A 16940-nucleotide genomic window follows, 5' to 3' on the forward strand; every position below is an offset into this window, starting at 1 on the left:
ATTATATTTGTCTTTAAATTTTTACCGTAAAGAGACTCCCATGTTGGGACTTCCTTCTGCAGGACAGTAAAATGTACCTATTATGATACCACATCTCTGGCTGGATCCAGAGAACTTTTTCACTCAATCTCACCCATCTCCCTTCCTTACTACAGCCATCACTGCACATGCTTTTTGTCCATGCAGGTCCCATGACACCCAGTGTAGCCCTTTTGGTTGTTAAAGGGGACTTTCTCCCTTTTTCAGAAGCAGAAAATCTAGCTGTCTCCAACTCTCACTCCCTTTCAAAAGGCACTGTACTAGTCAAACAGACACACAGCAAAACAGAAAGATCCCCTTTCAGCTGTTATCAGTGGCCATGCTAAGGCAGTTAAAATTAAATTCCATGCAAACCTTCCTTCTTGCATATGCATACTATTTGTAATTAATACTTTTCTGTTAAACTCATCTACTTTACTTGCAAAAAGAAATATTAACATATAGCATACCTTGTTTAGACTTGCTGTATGGTTCATATTCATGTTCTAGAGCACAAGCAATCATTTTCATAATCCTGTGCACTGCACTGCTATCAAGTCGAAGAATGAGAGGGCCTACAATCAAACTTTTTGTAGACATCTCCTGAACATTGCCCAAGTCTTCAGTCTTTATGGAAGATACTTCTGTTTGATTTCCAGACCCTACAAATGCAGAATGTTTTTTAGACAATGAAATTGGTTAAATGACTTATGAAAAACTTTTGCTGCAATAGTAACGACACATAGTCACACAATCAAATACAGAGAATATACCACTATGTGAAAAAAACCTATATAAAATACTGTCTCGCTAAGAACTATTTTCTTTGACATCTTTTTTCAAGATGGGTGGCTGTGTTTGTCTGTAGCAGTAGAAAAGAAAAGAAGTAGAAAAGAAAAGTAGAAAAGTAGAAGAGTCTAGTAGCACCTTAAAGACTAACAAAATATGTGGCAGAGTATGAGGTTTCATGAGTCAGAAGAAGCGAGCAGTGACCCACGAAAGCTCATACTCTGCCACATATTTTGTTAGTCTTTAAGGTGCTATTGGACTCTTGTTCCTTTTTTCAACTATTTGTTTTTCTTATTTGTATCCAGGATCTTCTGCCAACTTGAAATTTACAATATATATCTAGATTGATTACTAAGCTTCTTCCATTGCATACAGAAAGGTACAATTGACAGTGAACAGCAACAATGATCTGACATTTGAACAAGGGGATTTCAGGTTCGGTCCTCATGCTCTTGACCCACATGTCAGACTCTGCCTCTTGAGGGGTCAGAGTCTGGGGTGGGTGCGCCCTCCAGCCTCCTCCTTTGAATTATGGTTCAGGAGAAGACTCTTGAGAGTCCCCTGGACTGCAAGGAGATCAAATCAGCCAATCCTAAAAGAAATCAACCCTGACTGTTCCCTGGAAGGCCAGATAATGAAGCTGAAGCTCAAATACTTTGGCCACCAAATGAGAAGGGAGCACTCACTGGAGAAGACCCTGATGCTGGGAAAGACTGAAGGTCAAAGAAGAAGGGGACAGCAAATTGTTATCAAGGCAACAAACATGAAATTAAGCAAACTCCGGAGCACAACGGAAGACAGGTGGGCCTGGTGTGATGTTGTCCATGGGGCTGCGAAGAGTTGGACTCGACTGTGTGACTAAACAACAACAACAACAACACATATCTCAGTAATGGAGAGGAGGGTGGTTTACAGCAACCCAGCCCTCTCTCTCCAGCCTCTGGCCCACCCTCCGATTGCTTAGGTGTGATTGAGCCTGTCCTCCCAGACTGCCTTGAGGTTGTGCCTAATATAGACCCGCCTGGAGGCAGGGCCATCCTGGCCTCTAACAATGCCCTCCAATTAGGGGTAGGACCTGGATCTTTCACAGTTTCTGTGCTTTCCTCCTTCAGGAGCCCCACCCAACCTGAAACTCCAAAACAACCTCCTGCTGGCTGGTGCTGTTCCCAGGAAGTAACTATCTCCTGCCCCTGCCTGTCTCCTGGCCCCTCCTGTGGCCCCCACCCCTGGCCTACTCCAGCCCCCTTGGCTTGTGATGGTTGTGTCACCCTGACCAGCTGTCCTTGGGTATACTGGCAAGGCCTTCTCCCTGCCCCCCCCCCCCCGCTGCTCTTGGCAGGGGACTCTTCCTGGGCTCCCCCTGCTTGCCTTCCCTGGCTGCCTCCACCACTTCACTGCTGCCACAGCCCTCCAACAATGTTCTGCCAGGCCATATGGGTATGGGAAAGGTTTTTTCTTGCCCTTCCAGTACTACTGCAGCCTGGTGCTAATGGTAGACTTGGAGGTGCTTCTCCAGCCCTGAAATTGCCACGGCCCCTTGGCCAGCCCCCAGAGCAGTGCATAAGTACCAGCCCCAGACATCATCCTAAACAGAATTACACCCTTCTAAACCTATTAATTTAAGTGAACTTGGAGACTTAAGACTGCGCTGCAAATTTCTTAAAATTAGAGATAAGGGTTTACAGCCTCTCAGAAAAGGTATATACAGCATGTGCAATGGAAGTGTGAACCCACCCCTCAATCCAATTCAGTACAGTACTTAAATCCTTCAAAAATGAAAGAGTTGCTCTACATTTAGATTCAGACAGAATTTGGCCCCTGGTCTCTGAAACTCAGCAGAGCAGAAAGTAAATCGCCACTGTATATGCTGACAGGGATACACATTCAAATTCTGCTTTCATTTTATCCAGGGTACTGCTCTTCCAAAAAGAATACCACAGTAAACCACAAACATTTTAAAAATCAATAGGATGTTAGAGATCTGAACTCTTCACATTTTTTTCTGAGTAAAAACTAGGTGGAATTTCAGTCACACAAACCTCATTGTGAACCTAAATTCGTCACAAAAATCACCCAGTTCATGGTTCATGAGCAAGGGTCGTGCGATCGCACCTACAGCAAACCTCCCACAAACCCCCATGGTTTCACGGAGGACCATACGGTTTGTGTTGGCGGTTTGTGTGGCTGAAATGCTGGCGCCGATCAATTGAGCATCAGAGCAATGTGGGGATGGACTTCTACAGCCCTGGAAATATCAATAGTGGCCCGCCAAAGCTTAACAGGCAATACTGGCAACCAATAAGGAAGCTCCCATTCTGTTCTATGGGAGGCATGTGCAGGGGCATCTTTGGGAGGTCTGTGGTCAGCTGATGATGCCAAGCCAGGGGAGTCAGCACTCAGAGGCACTGAAGTTGAGGATCCTAGGGCCCAAAGTACAGAAGGGGGGCCACCTAGTTCACGAAGGGGGTGGAAAGTTGAAAAACCAAGATAAGGGACAGGCAGAGCAAGGCCAGCTGATGATGCAAAGCCTGGTGGGGGGGGGGGGAGCTCAGAGGCGTGGAAATCAAGATTCCTAGGATCCAAAGTGCAAAAGGAGGGAAGAAACTGTGAGTGCAAGTGCCCCAATCAGAGGGAAAATGGCAGGGAAAGGGCCAGTGGGCTGCTGGGCAACCATTTGTGGGGGGAGATCTCTGTTTCAACTTTGAACAAGGAAAGGGAGACCGGTTGCAGCCAGTGGTGGGGTGGGTAGAGCCAGCACACAGGCAGGCAAGTTTGTTTTGTTTTGGTGCAGACAGGAGAGTCAATTGGCCAACCTCACAAAACGAACCAGTTTGGTAAACGGGGAGGTTTGTGATTTGTGGTTTGTGTGGCCCCATGAACCGAAACAAACCTTCATTTTCCCAGTTTGTGCCTGTCCCCTAATGTGGAATACAAATATATGTTCTACCATGAGTTACACTGAAAACATCTTATACATTTCAAATGCATATGGTAGACTGGAAACCACCTGAATATGGTTCAGTCCAAAAATCAGATGCCTAACTTTTTTTCAAATTCAACCTATCCTTAAGAATTGCACCTACCTACTTTCTAGACTCAATGCAAAGTGCTGGCATTTATCCTGAAAGCCCCATGTAACTGTCAATTACAAGTTGCAGCTTCAGCCATCAGTAAGAAGACATTTGAAATGGCCTGTTGTTGCAGTTATGGAGACATGTGTTTTTTGAAAGAGGATTAGCCCACCTCCTGTATACTGCATTTCAGAATATCATGCAGAACAGTGCCACTAAGTATTTTAAGATATTTTTTCAGAAAAGAAATCCACAAGTGCAGGCACATCAGGGCTAGGTGTCAGGATGAACTGCAACTAATGTTTATTTGTCGTGTTCAGGAACACATTATGCAAAGAACAGCCAATGCACAGATGAACGCTTATGAGGATCCAAAAGAGTTCCACATAAACTTCTTGACAAAATACTACAGATCTACATTCTATTTAGTTATGGAATTATATCCTCTCTCAAAATCTGAATAACATTCTATAGTTATTCAATGCAACATTCAATGCAAATATTAAACATCTGATTATAGGATATGATAACATTCCAAATATCTATCGTGTTTGATTCAGTTTTTTAAAATGACAAATTAACCTTGAAAGGTTAGTACTATCCAGAAGGGATATAATCAGTATGTGCATAACTCACAGAGAGGTTAAAGAGGCAATGAAAGCAACAAAGCAAAATTGCCTTGACAGTTACCTTTCAGTCACATCTACTATTTTACACTAAATGCCAAAATTAAATATAGTGTAACATTACCAGATAACAAGGACAGAATGCCAACAGTAAAAAAAAACCCTAAATGTGCTTTTCCAACTATTAAAGGAACAATTCAGATCAAAAAGGAAAGCCAGTGCTATTTGCAGACATAATTTTCTGAAGCATTTAATTTCACAAGATAGCATAGCAAGGAAAAGGCATTTTCTGAAAAGCTGAAGTCTACTACTGAGTTTTCTTCACCTGATCTCAGAATGCCTGTAAAATATTAAGTCAAAATACAAATATACTACTAATTACACTCCCCTTAGGCAGAGGAAAACAGAAGTTCTGGAGTGGTAAGACACCCATATGTAGCCGCTCCAAGATGCATCAAATCTTACAAATGTGTAAATCATAAATCATCATGCGCTATCTTAGTAATTCATTCCTTTTCGACCATCTAAAGGTGTTAGCTACCAACAGTTCACAAGTTCCTACCAAAATGTAACATAACCTAATATGAAAGGCCATTGGGAAATTATCCAGTTGTTGAACTGGATTGACAGCTCATGTGTGCCACAACTGCTTTGAACTTTATTGTCAGATAACCAGCTAAAACGCAACAAGTCCTAAAGGCAAGAAATATCAGCTAATATTTTAAATTTTGACACCATTCCAGCAGAAAGATATCACAACTGCAAAATCAGATTCCAGAAGCTGGAAGCCCAATCCAGGGGAAGGAAACAAGTAAAGAATCTCTCTCTCCACATTCTCTCTGTCATACATACACTTTGATATTGCTGAACTCAGGTGATAAATGAACCTCAGCAGTCAAGCTCCATGGTGCAAATGAGCCCAGTCTGAAATTTGGGACTGAGTGAGTGAGAGGTGAATTGACCACTAATCCTGAATATGAGTGGTACCCATGCAGGACTAGGGGTATTTTTATATCTCCCTCCCTATGCTCTATGGGAGAGTTTGGGTAGGGAAAAAACAGGGTTGCACTTCCCTGTAACCGTTGTTCATCAAGTGGCCTTCTGTGTGGGCACACATGGGTTTATCTTGTATCATGCACTCCCTGACCCCAATTTCAGTCCCATTCACCATTCTAAAACATATAAGCTGATACAAACTGTGAACACCCCCCTTTACTGCTTACAAAAAGTCCTTTGAGAAGGATTAGCTAGCATCAGAAGAAGGACTTTTCCACCACTTCTAATTAATGCTCTCATCAAGATATTTTCAGCTTCAAAACAGCTTGTACATCCTGGGCGAGAGGAGTGTGCATGCCTCAGGATGCTTATCACCGGATCCTAATCTCCCCTGCCAGGATACTAAAAGTCAGTGGTTTTTGAACTTAAAGCAATCAGAGAAAACCCTTTCTGAATTCATTTTTGTGGACCTCCCCCCCAAGCCTATTTATGTTTATTTAAATTTGAAGAAAAAAATCTAGGCCCGTAGACTCTAATTTGGGAACCACTGAAACAGAGCTGTATTTAAGGCTTGTTTCCAAAACATCCAGAAACTAATAATGTGTAGATGCACTTTATTAGTTCTCTCTTTATTATACTTGGAACACAGCAAAGAAACAGAAGGTTAATACTGAATGTGAGGACAGAGGCTACTGAGGACAGACAATGGTTATGCACAAGAAGGGCCATAACAGCTAAAACAGGAAGTTTCACTAGAGAATCAGAAGTAAAGGAAGATCAAGATGGGTAACCGTGTTAGTCTGTCTGTAGCAGTAGAAAAGAGTAAGAGTTCAGTAGCACCTTAAAGACTAACAAAATATGAAAAGTAAAGCACTCTTTCCCTTACTACCTGTTCCACTGAAGCACCCCCATGGACCCAAGCAGTCCACAAATCCCAGGGTTAGCCATTTCTATAAGCTATTAGGGGCTGAAGCATGTCAGTTTTCTCTCCTCGCTGTTCTCTCCCTCCCTCATTGACTGATATTCACATGCTCTAAACATTCTGTGGCTCCTAGAGGAAATGAACATGCTGAACATGCTCATTATATGCTGAGCTTTGCGGGGGGGGGGGTTATTTAAAGACTATTACTAATTTGCATCGCTGGATAGTCCCCTAAGTATGGATAAAATCCTCCTTTTGCTATTTCATTGTCCTACTGTTAGGCATGGGATCACCACGTTTACTACTGAACAGAGCGATAATACTATCATACTTAGTTCAGAGAATATCAACTTTATTGAGTGTATCATCCATGCATCATTTTGCAGATAGTCTGCTGATTGCTATTATAGACAGTGAAACTTGGAACCTCCTTTAAGTAAGTACAAAGTCTAAAGGAATTCCAAGGATAACGCTTCAAAAAGGGGGGAAAGTGGAGATATATTTATGGTGTCAGGACTCAGTGGCTTCGTTTCTGGCTCCTAGAATGAATTCATTATGGAAAAGACAATGCCAGGCAACATTGGGGACTCTAGAACAATACAAAGAATCAACCTGTAACACAAAGTGGAGGAAACAAGCAGATGGAGAGCACTCTCCATGAGGATGTAGGTCTATTTCCACAGACAAGTTCATAGCCACTATCACATGATTATTTTGCTGGACCACACATCCAATTAACTGAAGTAGGATTATCTCCTCTCTGCCTCAGTAAGAATTCACTATGAATCATCCTTTGGGATAGAGACTCTCAAACAGCATTCTAGTATGTATGACCATACAAACTACCATACTTTGATGATGGAGAAATCCATCTCCAGATTTAAAGAATCACGTGGAAGTGACTGCTATGGTTACAAAGAATTTCTTCAAGGATAAGGTGATTTTCACTAAAGCAACAAACAGCTGCATTAAAATACTATTCCTTCTGTTGAAAAGCAATGTCTGGTACTTACTTGCCTCTGTAGATTATGTAGTTCAAAGTATATGCTGTGTTGGAAACTCAAGTTACTATCCTATGAACACTTACTTTGAGAGTTCGTGCCATGAAATAAGTGGCACTTACTTCCAAGTAAACAAGGCCAGGATCAAGCTGTCAATCTTATTATAATATAGATGACTGGGTAAAACAGGGCACAGATGACTGGGTAAAAAAAAGAAGATAACTTTTTATCAGTACGTTAATAACTGCCCTTGATCCAAGGAACTGAATAATCATCTTTCCCCCATTTTACTCTGTGTGGTAAGTTATGCTTGAGACGGAAGGAGCAGCCCAAAGTCATTAGGGTACTGCAGGGATTTTAACTAGATCTCCTTGGTTAAAGTGCAGCATTCTAGCTTCTTACCAAGATTTAGGTTACGTGGAGAAAGGTCTCGTGAAGCCTTGGGAAAATCAGTCATTCACATGGGACATGTTCAAAAATAAGAATTGGGGGAAGGATGTGGGGGAAGTAGATGTTAGAGCATTTTCATTTCTCAGCATTTCCAACAAGTAATTCTATGGAATCTAAGTTAGGCCTTAAAGGTAAATCTAAGGACAGTCGGTCAAGGACTAGGTGCCTCTGAAGAAGTCTTTGTTTCTGTTATTCAAGGAGAAAGCAAACAATGAAAGAAGTACCTTTGCCACCGGTGCTTTCCATTGTGTACAGATAATCCATGTAGAAAGCCCCAAACCTCTGCATTCCAGCTATCTCTGTGTACATCTCCTACCAACAAAGCAAAGTAAATACAACTAATGTTCTGTTAGGAAAGAATCTTGAGATTACAACCTGATGGTATCAGAGCTATATCCAAGAACCAGAGATATATGCTTGTTGGGTTTGCTCATGAATACATGGTAAAGCTTATCAAAACAAAAGGACAGAGGTTAGTCAAAGAATTCATCCTTCAGATAGCTAATGCAACATCTATACCTGGCCACACAAAAGGACACCTATAACTCTTCTGGATCTTTTGTCCACTTCAGCAGTAACTACTGGTTAATTAGTATCTTTAATGGAGCAAATAAGCTCAGTTTGACCTCTTACTTCCTAGTAAACTGGATGACTAATGAAAACTTAAAATGTAAGGTTGTCAAATTAGAATATTTAGAAAAAGTATCCAGAAACAAATCAGCTGTGTTTGGGATTTGTTTTGTTTAAGATACTGCTTGCTCATTTTTGTTTAAAGTAGCCCATCAAACCACAAGTAATATTTCCAAATGTGTAATCAGACTTCAAGCAAGCTATCAAGATGCTTTAACAAATTTGTTAGGTTCCTTTGAGAGTCAGGAGGCTCTCAGTGTTTTTCTTCCCTTCCTATTCTGAAATGCATTATGAAGCTGTTAAGAAGCTTGTTTTACATCCTGGTATTTTTTTTAATCAGTGAAACAGAAAGTGCTGTTTGGATCAGCAGGTAGAATGATAGGTTTTAAAATTGCTACATGTGACATTTTTCACAGAAATGTCCACATTTGTAATGGGGCTCCCATATTTTGAATTTCGTTCAGAACGATCTCCACTATATACTTAATTTTATTCTCAGCTACACAATACAGGGTTCTCTGCCCTGACAGACACAAATATTCCCTGTATTACCCTTCTCCCAGCAGTCCCTTTTGATCCCCCCAAAACTGGTGCTGCAAGTTATAAGACTCACATGGTCAAAAAAAAATGATGGTTGGAGGTGGAGGCCTGCCTCAAGGAAGGAGAAATTTATTAAATTACCTCTCCTTCTTCTTTGGCCAATGGAATTTGTGAAATGAAAAAAGACAATCTCACCTGATTCCCATCCTTATTGCAGAACCCCAACCCAAATGACTTTTTATCCTTGCACCTCCCATAATTTCCAGCACCAGGTCTTTAGGGGTCAAAAGGTGAAATAACCTTAACCTTATTCCACATCTGCCAGCAGCTACTAGGATACAACACACATAAATAACCTCAGTTTCTTACTGAGTGTGCAGAGTTGTAATTTTAGTTCTGCCCCTCTTTAAAGTGCTTGGAAGCAGCAAATAGGAAGAGATCATCCTCCTGTTTGGGGGGTATTTTAAAAAGAGATATATCTAATTTTGTGCATGCCTGCATCCTCATACTTGAGCAAAGGTATATGCATTTTGCACTGGGGAATCCACATCCAAGAACAAAGGCATACAATAAGAGTAAACTCTATATGGGCACACCAGCTTCTATTTATTACATTTCTAAGCTCAAAACAGCTTACTAAAGTTCTATCATATTTATGCTCCCAACTAAGCTTGTGCTCAAAAATTAGTCACTTGTCCAATGAGCTTCAAAGCAGCAGGACAATTTCAACACATTGTACCAGGGCAGGTGTAACATTCTATCCATTAGTAAACACTACCTCTAACATACTTTGTTCTACCCTACTTCTTGGCCGAGCCCACCAAATAGCTTAGCAATGAATAAATAAATACCACTTAACTCATTAGATCCTACATTTGTCATGGCATCTATTTAATCATGTAAAATAGAGATAGATTCCAATAACCATTCAGACACAACTCTGAAGACATTAATGCGGAGCCACGAAGTGACAAAATATTTTAGGAAACAATAGGCTGTGTTGAGCACATAATGAGATCCATACATGTGGGCAAAATAAACCTTAGTGTATTAACATTAAATTACCATTATCTAAGATAAGAAAAAATAATAATTTAAGACCTTGTGAGCAGCTGCATCCAAAATGAAATCTGCACGAACCCCATTGTTTTCTGGACTTCTGTAATCAAACAGCGAATTGGTCAGATATGTCATCCCTTTTGTGCTCAAATTTTCTCCACAACTGAAAAAGTAGGCCTCCTTATGCAAAAAGAAAAGACAAAAATGAGTAGGAACACAGACACTGCAAGATAATATTACTGTGTATCTTCTTTATAGAGAAGAAACCTGAAGGACATTAAGGGGGATTTGAAGCAATGCATAGCTCCCCTATACATTTTTGCCTAATTGTTAGAGAGAATTATTAAGACAAACTAAATCAACATGGTTCCAACCTATGGCCATTTATTCAACAGCTAAATATCAATGAGGAAAAGGAATAATCAAGCATTTGCCTGGCAATGGTGTTACAGTGATGGTACAAGTTACAAGATGGCACAGTGTTGCATATATTTTATGCTTCGTGTTCAATTTGGCTCTCGTGTGGCACAACATTTTCATACTAAACCATCTTTAATGCAAAAATTAAGCTTTTAAGCCTTTCATTCTTTTTCACACTTGTTTCTAGGCCCAATATGCTGCTGCCATTTGTAAAGTTTCTTTCTTCTTCTGTCAATAAGGAATCAGATAGTGAACAGGATACTATATAGCAAGTCATTTTTTACTATATGAAGATGCCACTGGGGGAAGGAAAGTCAAACATTTGCTCTCAGTTTATATCAGTGCAGGGAGGAAAGTCCTCATTGCCCAGGCACATGTGCTACATGGTAACAGAGGCATTCCTCATCTTGCTACATTCTGATGTGAAGTACAGACTTGTGAATACTCTGAGATTACTTTAGCTATGGGTGTGTATCCTATGGGATGCTTTTTTAATTTTCTTATCTTTTCAATTTAATTTAATTCAATTCAATTCAATGTAATTCAATTTAATTGTAGTCTCCCATGAAATGACACAGATTATGTTTTGAACTCACTCAGGGTTACCAGCAGGTGGGGGATGGGGCTTACCAGGAAGCTAGGAGGAAGCCAGAAATAAAAGCAATGTGCCTACATAATGCACACTTCTTACCATAAAGTGGTAACCCAGAGTGCCCACCTGATGTCACCGACATCCCTACCTCACTTCCAAGCTTCTTGCCTGTTTGAGGGGGTAATGGGGGGTAAGTGGAGCACCCGAAACCGGGGAACCCTCACCCACACTGGGAGGGGTCTGCATCCCTAAACTCACTTCTGCTTCAAAAGTCCTTTGCTGTACATAACAATCAGCTCCAAAACAAAAAAACGCAAGTTTCCTGTGTGAAATTAGTCACATGGCTCTCTGGATCCCAACCACAATCTTTAAAAACATCTAAAAATGTATTCTTCCTAGTTACAATGCATCAGTGATATAAATTGTACTTACTGCATCAATTCTATTCATGTTTTCTTCAAAATCTTTAATTCCCATAATTCCTTTAAGGCAAAGAGCTTGACAACCAACAAAGCCTATTTGGCAATCAAAGAAGGGCCCTCCCCTCATGAGGACCTATTCGGGGGGGAAATGTAACATGGTGAGGAATGTTGTGAACTGAAAGCAGAAAAGTGTTAGCCTTCAAACTTTATAGTTGTGACCCAGTACACAGTTGGGCATGCCTACCTAACTGAAATTACCAGGGGTTGTTTTAGTTCCCTGTATATACAGTTACTGTGGCTAACTGTTCTATTACTAACTCACATAATTAGGTATAAGAATCACAATGCACACATTATGATTTGAAAATTCAGTATTTATCTTCATTCTAAAAAGGGACCTACTCAAGTTATTACAGTCATCCAATAACAGAAGAATATGTAAGTACTGTAACTGCCAATTCAGTAATGATACTTAATTAAACTTTAGTCTAACATTATAATGCCAAAACATTTACTATGAATGAATATATGGAAAAAGTAATGGGAAATTACCTCAGCTGTGGTCCCTTCTTGTTCCCAGCGTATTATTTCTTTAGATTTTACTTTCTGTGGACTGTAATAACTACTTTCAGCTTGCATTTCAGTGAGCTGTGCAACAATTATGACAAATGTTTACCATTAGTCAACACTAGTACTAAATACGTACAGGCCATCACCATCACTACTGTGTAGAACTGATGGATTTACTATTTGTAAATACGATTACACAGGAAACAGGTGCTTTAAAGCTACTGCAACACTGTATCCATTTTGTAAGAGGACTTTTAAGAACTTACATATGTATAGCATAATTTTTTTAAACACTCTAACATTTTAACTTAATATTTTTACTTGCATAAATTATGCACAAGAAGGTAAGCTAACAGATACACATATAAAACATTATTAATTTAATATATGTACATTTTGTTATAGCAGCACAGGAAATAATTCACAAAACGAATAAGCAAAAACACTAGTTTTTCGAGTATCTCCTTGTCAACGTACATAAAACAGCAAGGAAAGATCAACAGTACACTTGACAGTTTAATGTTGCTTATTAAATAAAGGCAAAATAAAATATTTAAACAACACTAACAGCTCTTAGCACTGAATGTTCAGACATCTTGAACTGCTGAAATAAAACCTCTTAATTTTCATATAACATAAAATTCCAAGAAGCTCTCATTAGTTAGTTATTTCCAACTGTGCGTACACATGGTTGCTGTTTGGAAGTAAAAGGCAAACTCTCAAGTAAAATGAGAGAAGGGAGGGACATTATTCAGCTGTATGCAATTATTGTAGAGGAAAAGCAATTAATTGATTAAAAGAACTCAAACATTGCAAGAACAATTTTCAACATTATTAGGAAAATGCTACATTTAATTTGGCATGATTTTTTTAGCTGGAACAGTATCGGCTATTCAGGATGCTAATACAGAAACTTGACCTTATTTTTGACCAAAATATGAACCACAAATTAATTCCATACATTCTTAGCATTCAAGCGGAACAATGAATTCTAATGTTTTCCTCCTAAGTGCCACCATAATTTCTTACACATCCCACTTTATAGTGCAAATATATAAAATGCAAGATGTTAGGATGTGGTAAAATTATTTTAATGCATATTCTAAATGCACAAAAATTAATACAAGGTCAAGTATAAAAAGTTCTTATTTTAACAGAAGGCACATTTACACTAGCTGTTTATTACAAGATATAGTGGGGTTGCTACCTGAACCACAGTAAATTTCAAAACGTGCCATATTAAATTCTCATAAAATCAGCATTTAAAAACTTGTGGTGCCCTGCCACACATAATTCATGTAGGCTCATCCTCCAACCTCACTGCAAAGAATGACTGTAACATCAGATACATACACCATAATGAAATTAAAACAACATAGGTTTTTGAAGAAAATAAAGTGAATGCTCTAGGACAATGGGAAAGAGGAATTTCCTTCTTACTACTTCCTTACACAGCTGTGCTTTTAACACTGATGATTCGTAACAGGTATATTCATTCCTGTGTTCCAATGTTGGGAACATTACTATTTGGATAAATAGGGAAAGGGTTTTTTTTACAATTTTTTAACAGAATTTTTACAAACAGCCTCCCCTTGCCAAGGCAAAAGTTTATTCAGCACTATCTAAAAACCATCCATCTATAGCAAATCTTTCTACACAGTAATTAGCTGTGGTAGTTTCAGAGGGTAGCCGTGTGAGACGGCAGTAGGACAGCTGGATTCAAGTCCAGTAGCACCCTGGAGACCAACAAGATTTTCAGGGTAGAAGCTTTCAAGAGTCAATGATCCCTTCAACAGATACAAGTTGGAACAGAGATTTCTGAGCCCCTGTGTCCCCGTCATAAGGTGGGAAGGGTGCTGCAAAGAAGGAACTCAGGATGCAGAGGTACAATGCACATTGTAAGCTGTGGAAGCACCCACAAAGTGGGATCAGGGATGGGATGCAACAGAAGCTTTTCGACAAGGTGCTCAGTTAGTGAAAATTTAGCAATAGCTTTATTGTCCAGAAAGGCGAGAAAAATTAGTATCCAATTCAAAGATTTGCTGTACCATTACTTTTATACGGGTTAGATTTTTAATACCTTGCATTGAAATTAATCATGTGAATTCTTTTTTTTAATTGTTCACTAACAAAAAAATCATTTCAATTAATATTCAAATATGATATGAGTGTTCTAAACTGTTCTATTTTAATGCAGCTTTTTTTTTCTATTTTAAAGAAAGCCAGAAACTTACAAACATTCATCCAAATGTGTACCTAATATGTATTTTCCTCATTATCAAGAGAACAACCACAGGCAGGCATCTAATGATGCAGCTTTTCTGAGGGCTGAAACAACAATATACTTTTAAAATCTTACCTTGAATGTGATAGTGGCCTTTGTGCAGTAAAATCCAATAGAAACAACGGGATCCTTCACTGTCGGTGATTTCTGCTGATTCATTGCTGTTTCGTCATCCATTCCAGCAGAGTCTCCCTCTTCATCATCATTACCCACAATAGCAGGTACAAAAGACCAGGCCCATGATACCCAGCCCTGCTGCTGATCATCATCTTGCTGAACATGAGATTCCGGAGAAACATACTGCATATCATGGCCTATTTCATCTTCCAGACCTTTACATTTAAAAATAAAGAAGCAGAAATTGAAAAGTAGTATTAGACCCAAAGCTTGGAATACAAGCCAGTGTATTGTTACACAGACCAACATAATTGCTGTATTTTCTTTCAGGCAGAACATGTGAGATATAACTGGTATTTCAAAAAGACAGTGTGCTCGTGCAATCCTTATCTCATATCTCTTCCCAATAATCCTCTGAAGTATGCCACTATATTTCCAATTTAACTGCAGGTGGGGTTAGAAGTAGTTTTTCCCAAGGCCATGCTATAAGTTTCAAGTCCAAACCTGTTGCTACAAACTAGCTCTCATATACGTATGCAAGAAAACACAGTGCTTTATGGCAAAATTTTCACGAAAGATGTCACCCATGGAAAATCATAGTTCTTCTATACACTGCTGTTATTATGTTCAAGAGTAGAAAAGGACAGCTGTACTCCAAGGTCACACAAACACCAGATTAGCAAAAGTTAAAAATTTTATTACCTACAAGAAAAATGAAACACACACTTGATCTTAGCCAAAAGGCCGAGACCCCTGTTCTGCACTGCACTCTCTTATACTTTGCATTGAGCTCTCTGTTTTCATACTTTGCTTTACTGTGATCTTCTGACCTTTGGACAGATAAGATAATTGCATGAGGAACTGGCTGCTGCTGAGAAGCTGATTCCTCCTCTTTTGCATATGATGGATAGTAATGAAAGAGTCAGATTCTCAGCTTCCGGTTCCTCACGCAATTATCTGTCCAAAAGTCAAGAGATCACAGCAAGGCAAAGTATAAAAACAGAGAGCTCAATGCAAAACAGGGGTCTTAATTTTTGATGTAGTGAACTTCCATGTTAAGCCGGAAGGGGAGGGGAAAGCTAATCATGTTTAACTTTTCTTAATCACATACGGAGGAAATGAAAGATTTTATCTGGTTCTGAATATTTATCAACTATCTCTAACCTGCTTTATGTTCCAGCATTAATTAAGCTGAGATTGGGGGATACACAATACAAAGATTTTTTTTTAGATGTTGGTCCCAAAGCTTTGGACTTCCTTGCTCTTCATTATTTAATCCCCTGGCTCTCAGTCTTCTGGAAACCGGGAAGACTTTAGGGTTCTAAAGGGCCTTTGATGGAGGTTCCGCCCAATTGCTTCCTGCTGGTTTTCAGTGCCAACTGTTAATTTTCTTTTCTTAACATTTCAACTGACTGGTTTTATTGCCATCAATTTGGATTTTTATTGCTGCTTTTATTTTTGCTACTTGTTGCCTGGGTTTTCACTGCCGTATGCAGCTTTTTGTTACCACTGTGCTTTTATAAAATAAGCACGGCTTGGTTTGTTTTCAGCTTTGTCAGCTTCTATAAATAACATTTGGTAGAAGGCTGGGTTGAAACATCTAAAAAAAAAGAATGTTTAAAATAAAAATTAAGGGAAAAGACCCATGGGGCCTGTTGAGTTTAATTATCCTCTCGCATTTACCCAAATTAGTTAAAACAACAAAAGGGGGATGGGTATTCTGCTTCCTAACCAAATGAACAGGCCGAAGCTTATACTTTGCAAGGAAGGGCCTGTTGGAACTCTGGGTGAATTTAGATGAAACAAGAAACAGTCTGACCAAGTGACTAATAATCCCTGTAAAATTAGCTTAATATTCATGACATATTACCAGAGTATCTCAACCAGTATAGAGAACTGGACCTGGAAACAGATCCACCATCAGCAAAACTGACATAGCACAAGAGTAAAATGATTCATTTATTCATTTAGAATATTTCTATGCCGCCGCCTCAAAGTCCTACTTGGGGTGACCTACAATTAAAGACCACAATGATCACTTTGGGAGGCTCCAGTAAACCCCTCCCCCTAAAAAAAAACCCTCTTTAGGACCAAGGGCACCTCCAAGAGAACAAATGACAGTAATTATTAAGGTATGCATGACTTTTGTTCCAAGAATGGCCACCGGGAGTAAGGCAACCTAAGCTGGTAGAAAGCACTCCTCAAAACCTTACCATATAGGAAATACGAGCTAGGTCTAGGAACACTCACAAAACTACTACTGAAAAACCCCACTAAAAACAGGATGCAAACCTAGTCCTTGCATCCAAACAACAAAATTTCTATCTTATTTAAATTAAGCTGCAATTCATTTGCTAACCTATGAAGCAAGAAGCATCTCTACTATTTGTCTGGCAAAAATCTAAACTCAAATTTTGTTCTATATATATATAT

General features: G+C 39.4%; 1 protein-coding gene across 1 annotated transcript in view; it reads right to left on the minus strand.

Annotated features, from left to right (window-relative positions):
- Window positions 1-16940, minus strand: part of VPS13B (vacuolar protein sorting 13 homolog B (yeast)) — a 512836-nt gene that overhangs the window by 436085 nt on the left and 59811 nt on the right. The window contains exons 8-13 of the mRNA XM_015405853.1: window positions 14466-14722; window positions 12089-12184; window positions 11547-11669; window positions 10145-10282; window positions 8098-8185; window positions 489-680 (exon numbers count right to left, since the gene is read on the minus strand). Of these exons, the coding sequence (XP_015261339.1) occupies window positions 489-680; window positions 8098-8185; window positions 10145-10282; window positions 11547-11669; window positions 12089-12184; window positions 14466-14722 (894 nt within the window). The remainder of the gene's footprint in view (window positions 1-488; window positions 681-8097; window positions 8186-10144; window positions 10283-11546; window positions 11670-12088; window positions 12185-14465; window positions 14723-16940) is intronic.

The sequence above is a fragment of the Gekko japonicus genome, unplaced genomic scaffold, assembly GCF_001447785.1.
Source record: "Gekko japonicus isolate JY-2015 unplaced genomic scaffold, Gekko_japonicus_V1.1 scaffold232, whole genome shotgun sequence".
Classification (NCBI taxonomy): Eukaryota; Metazoa; Chordata; class Lepidosauria; order Squamata; family Gekkonidae; genus Gekko; species Gekko japonicus.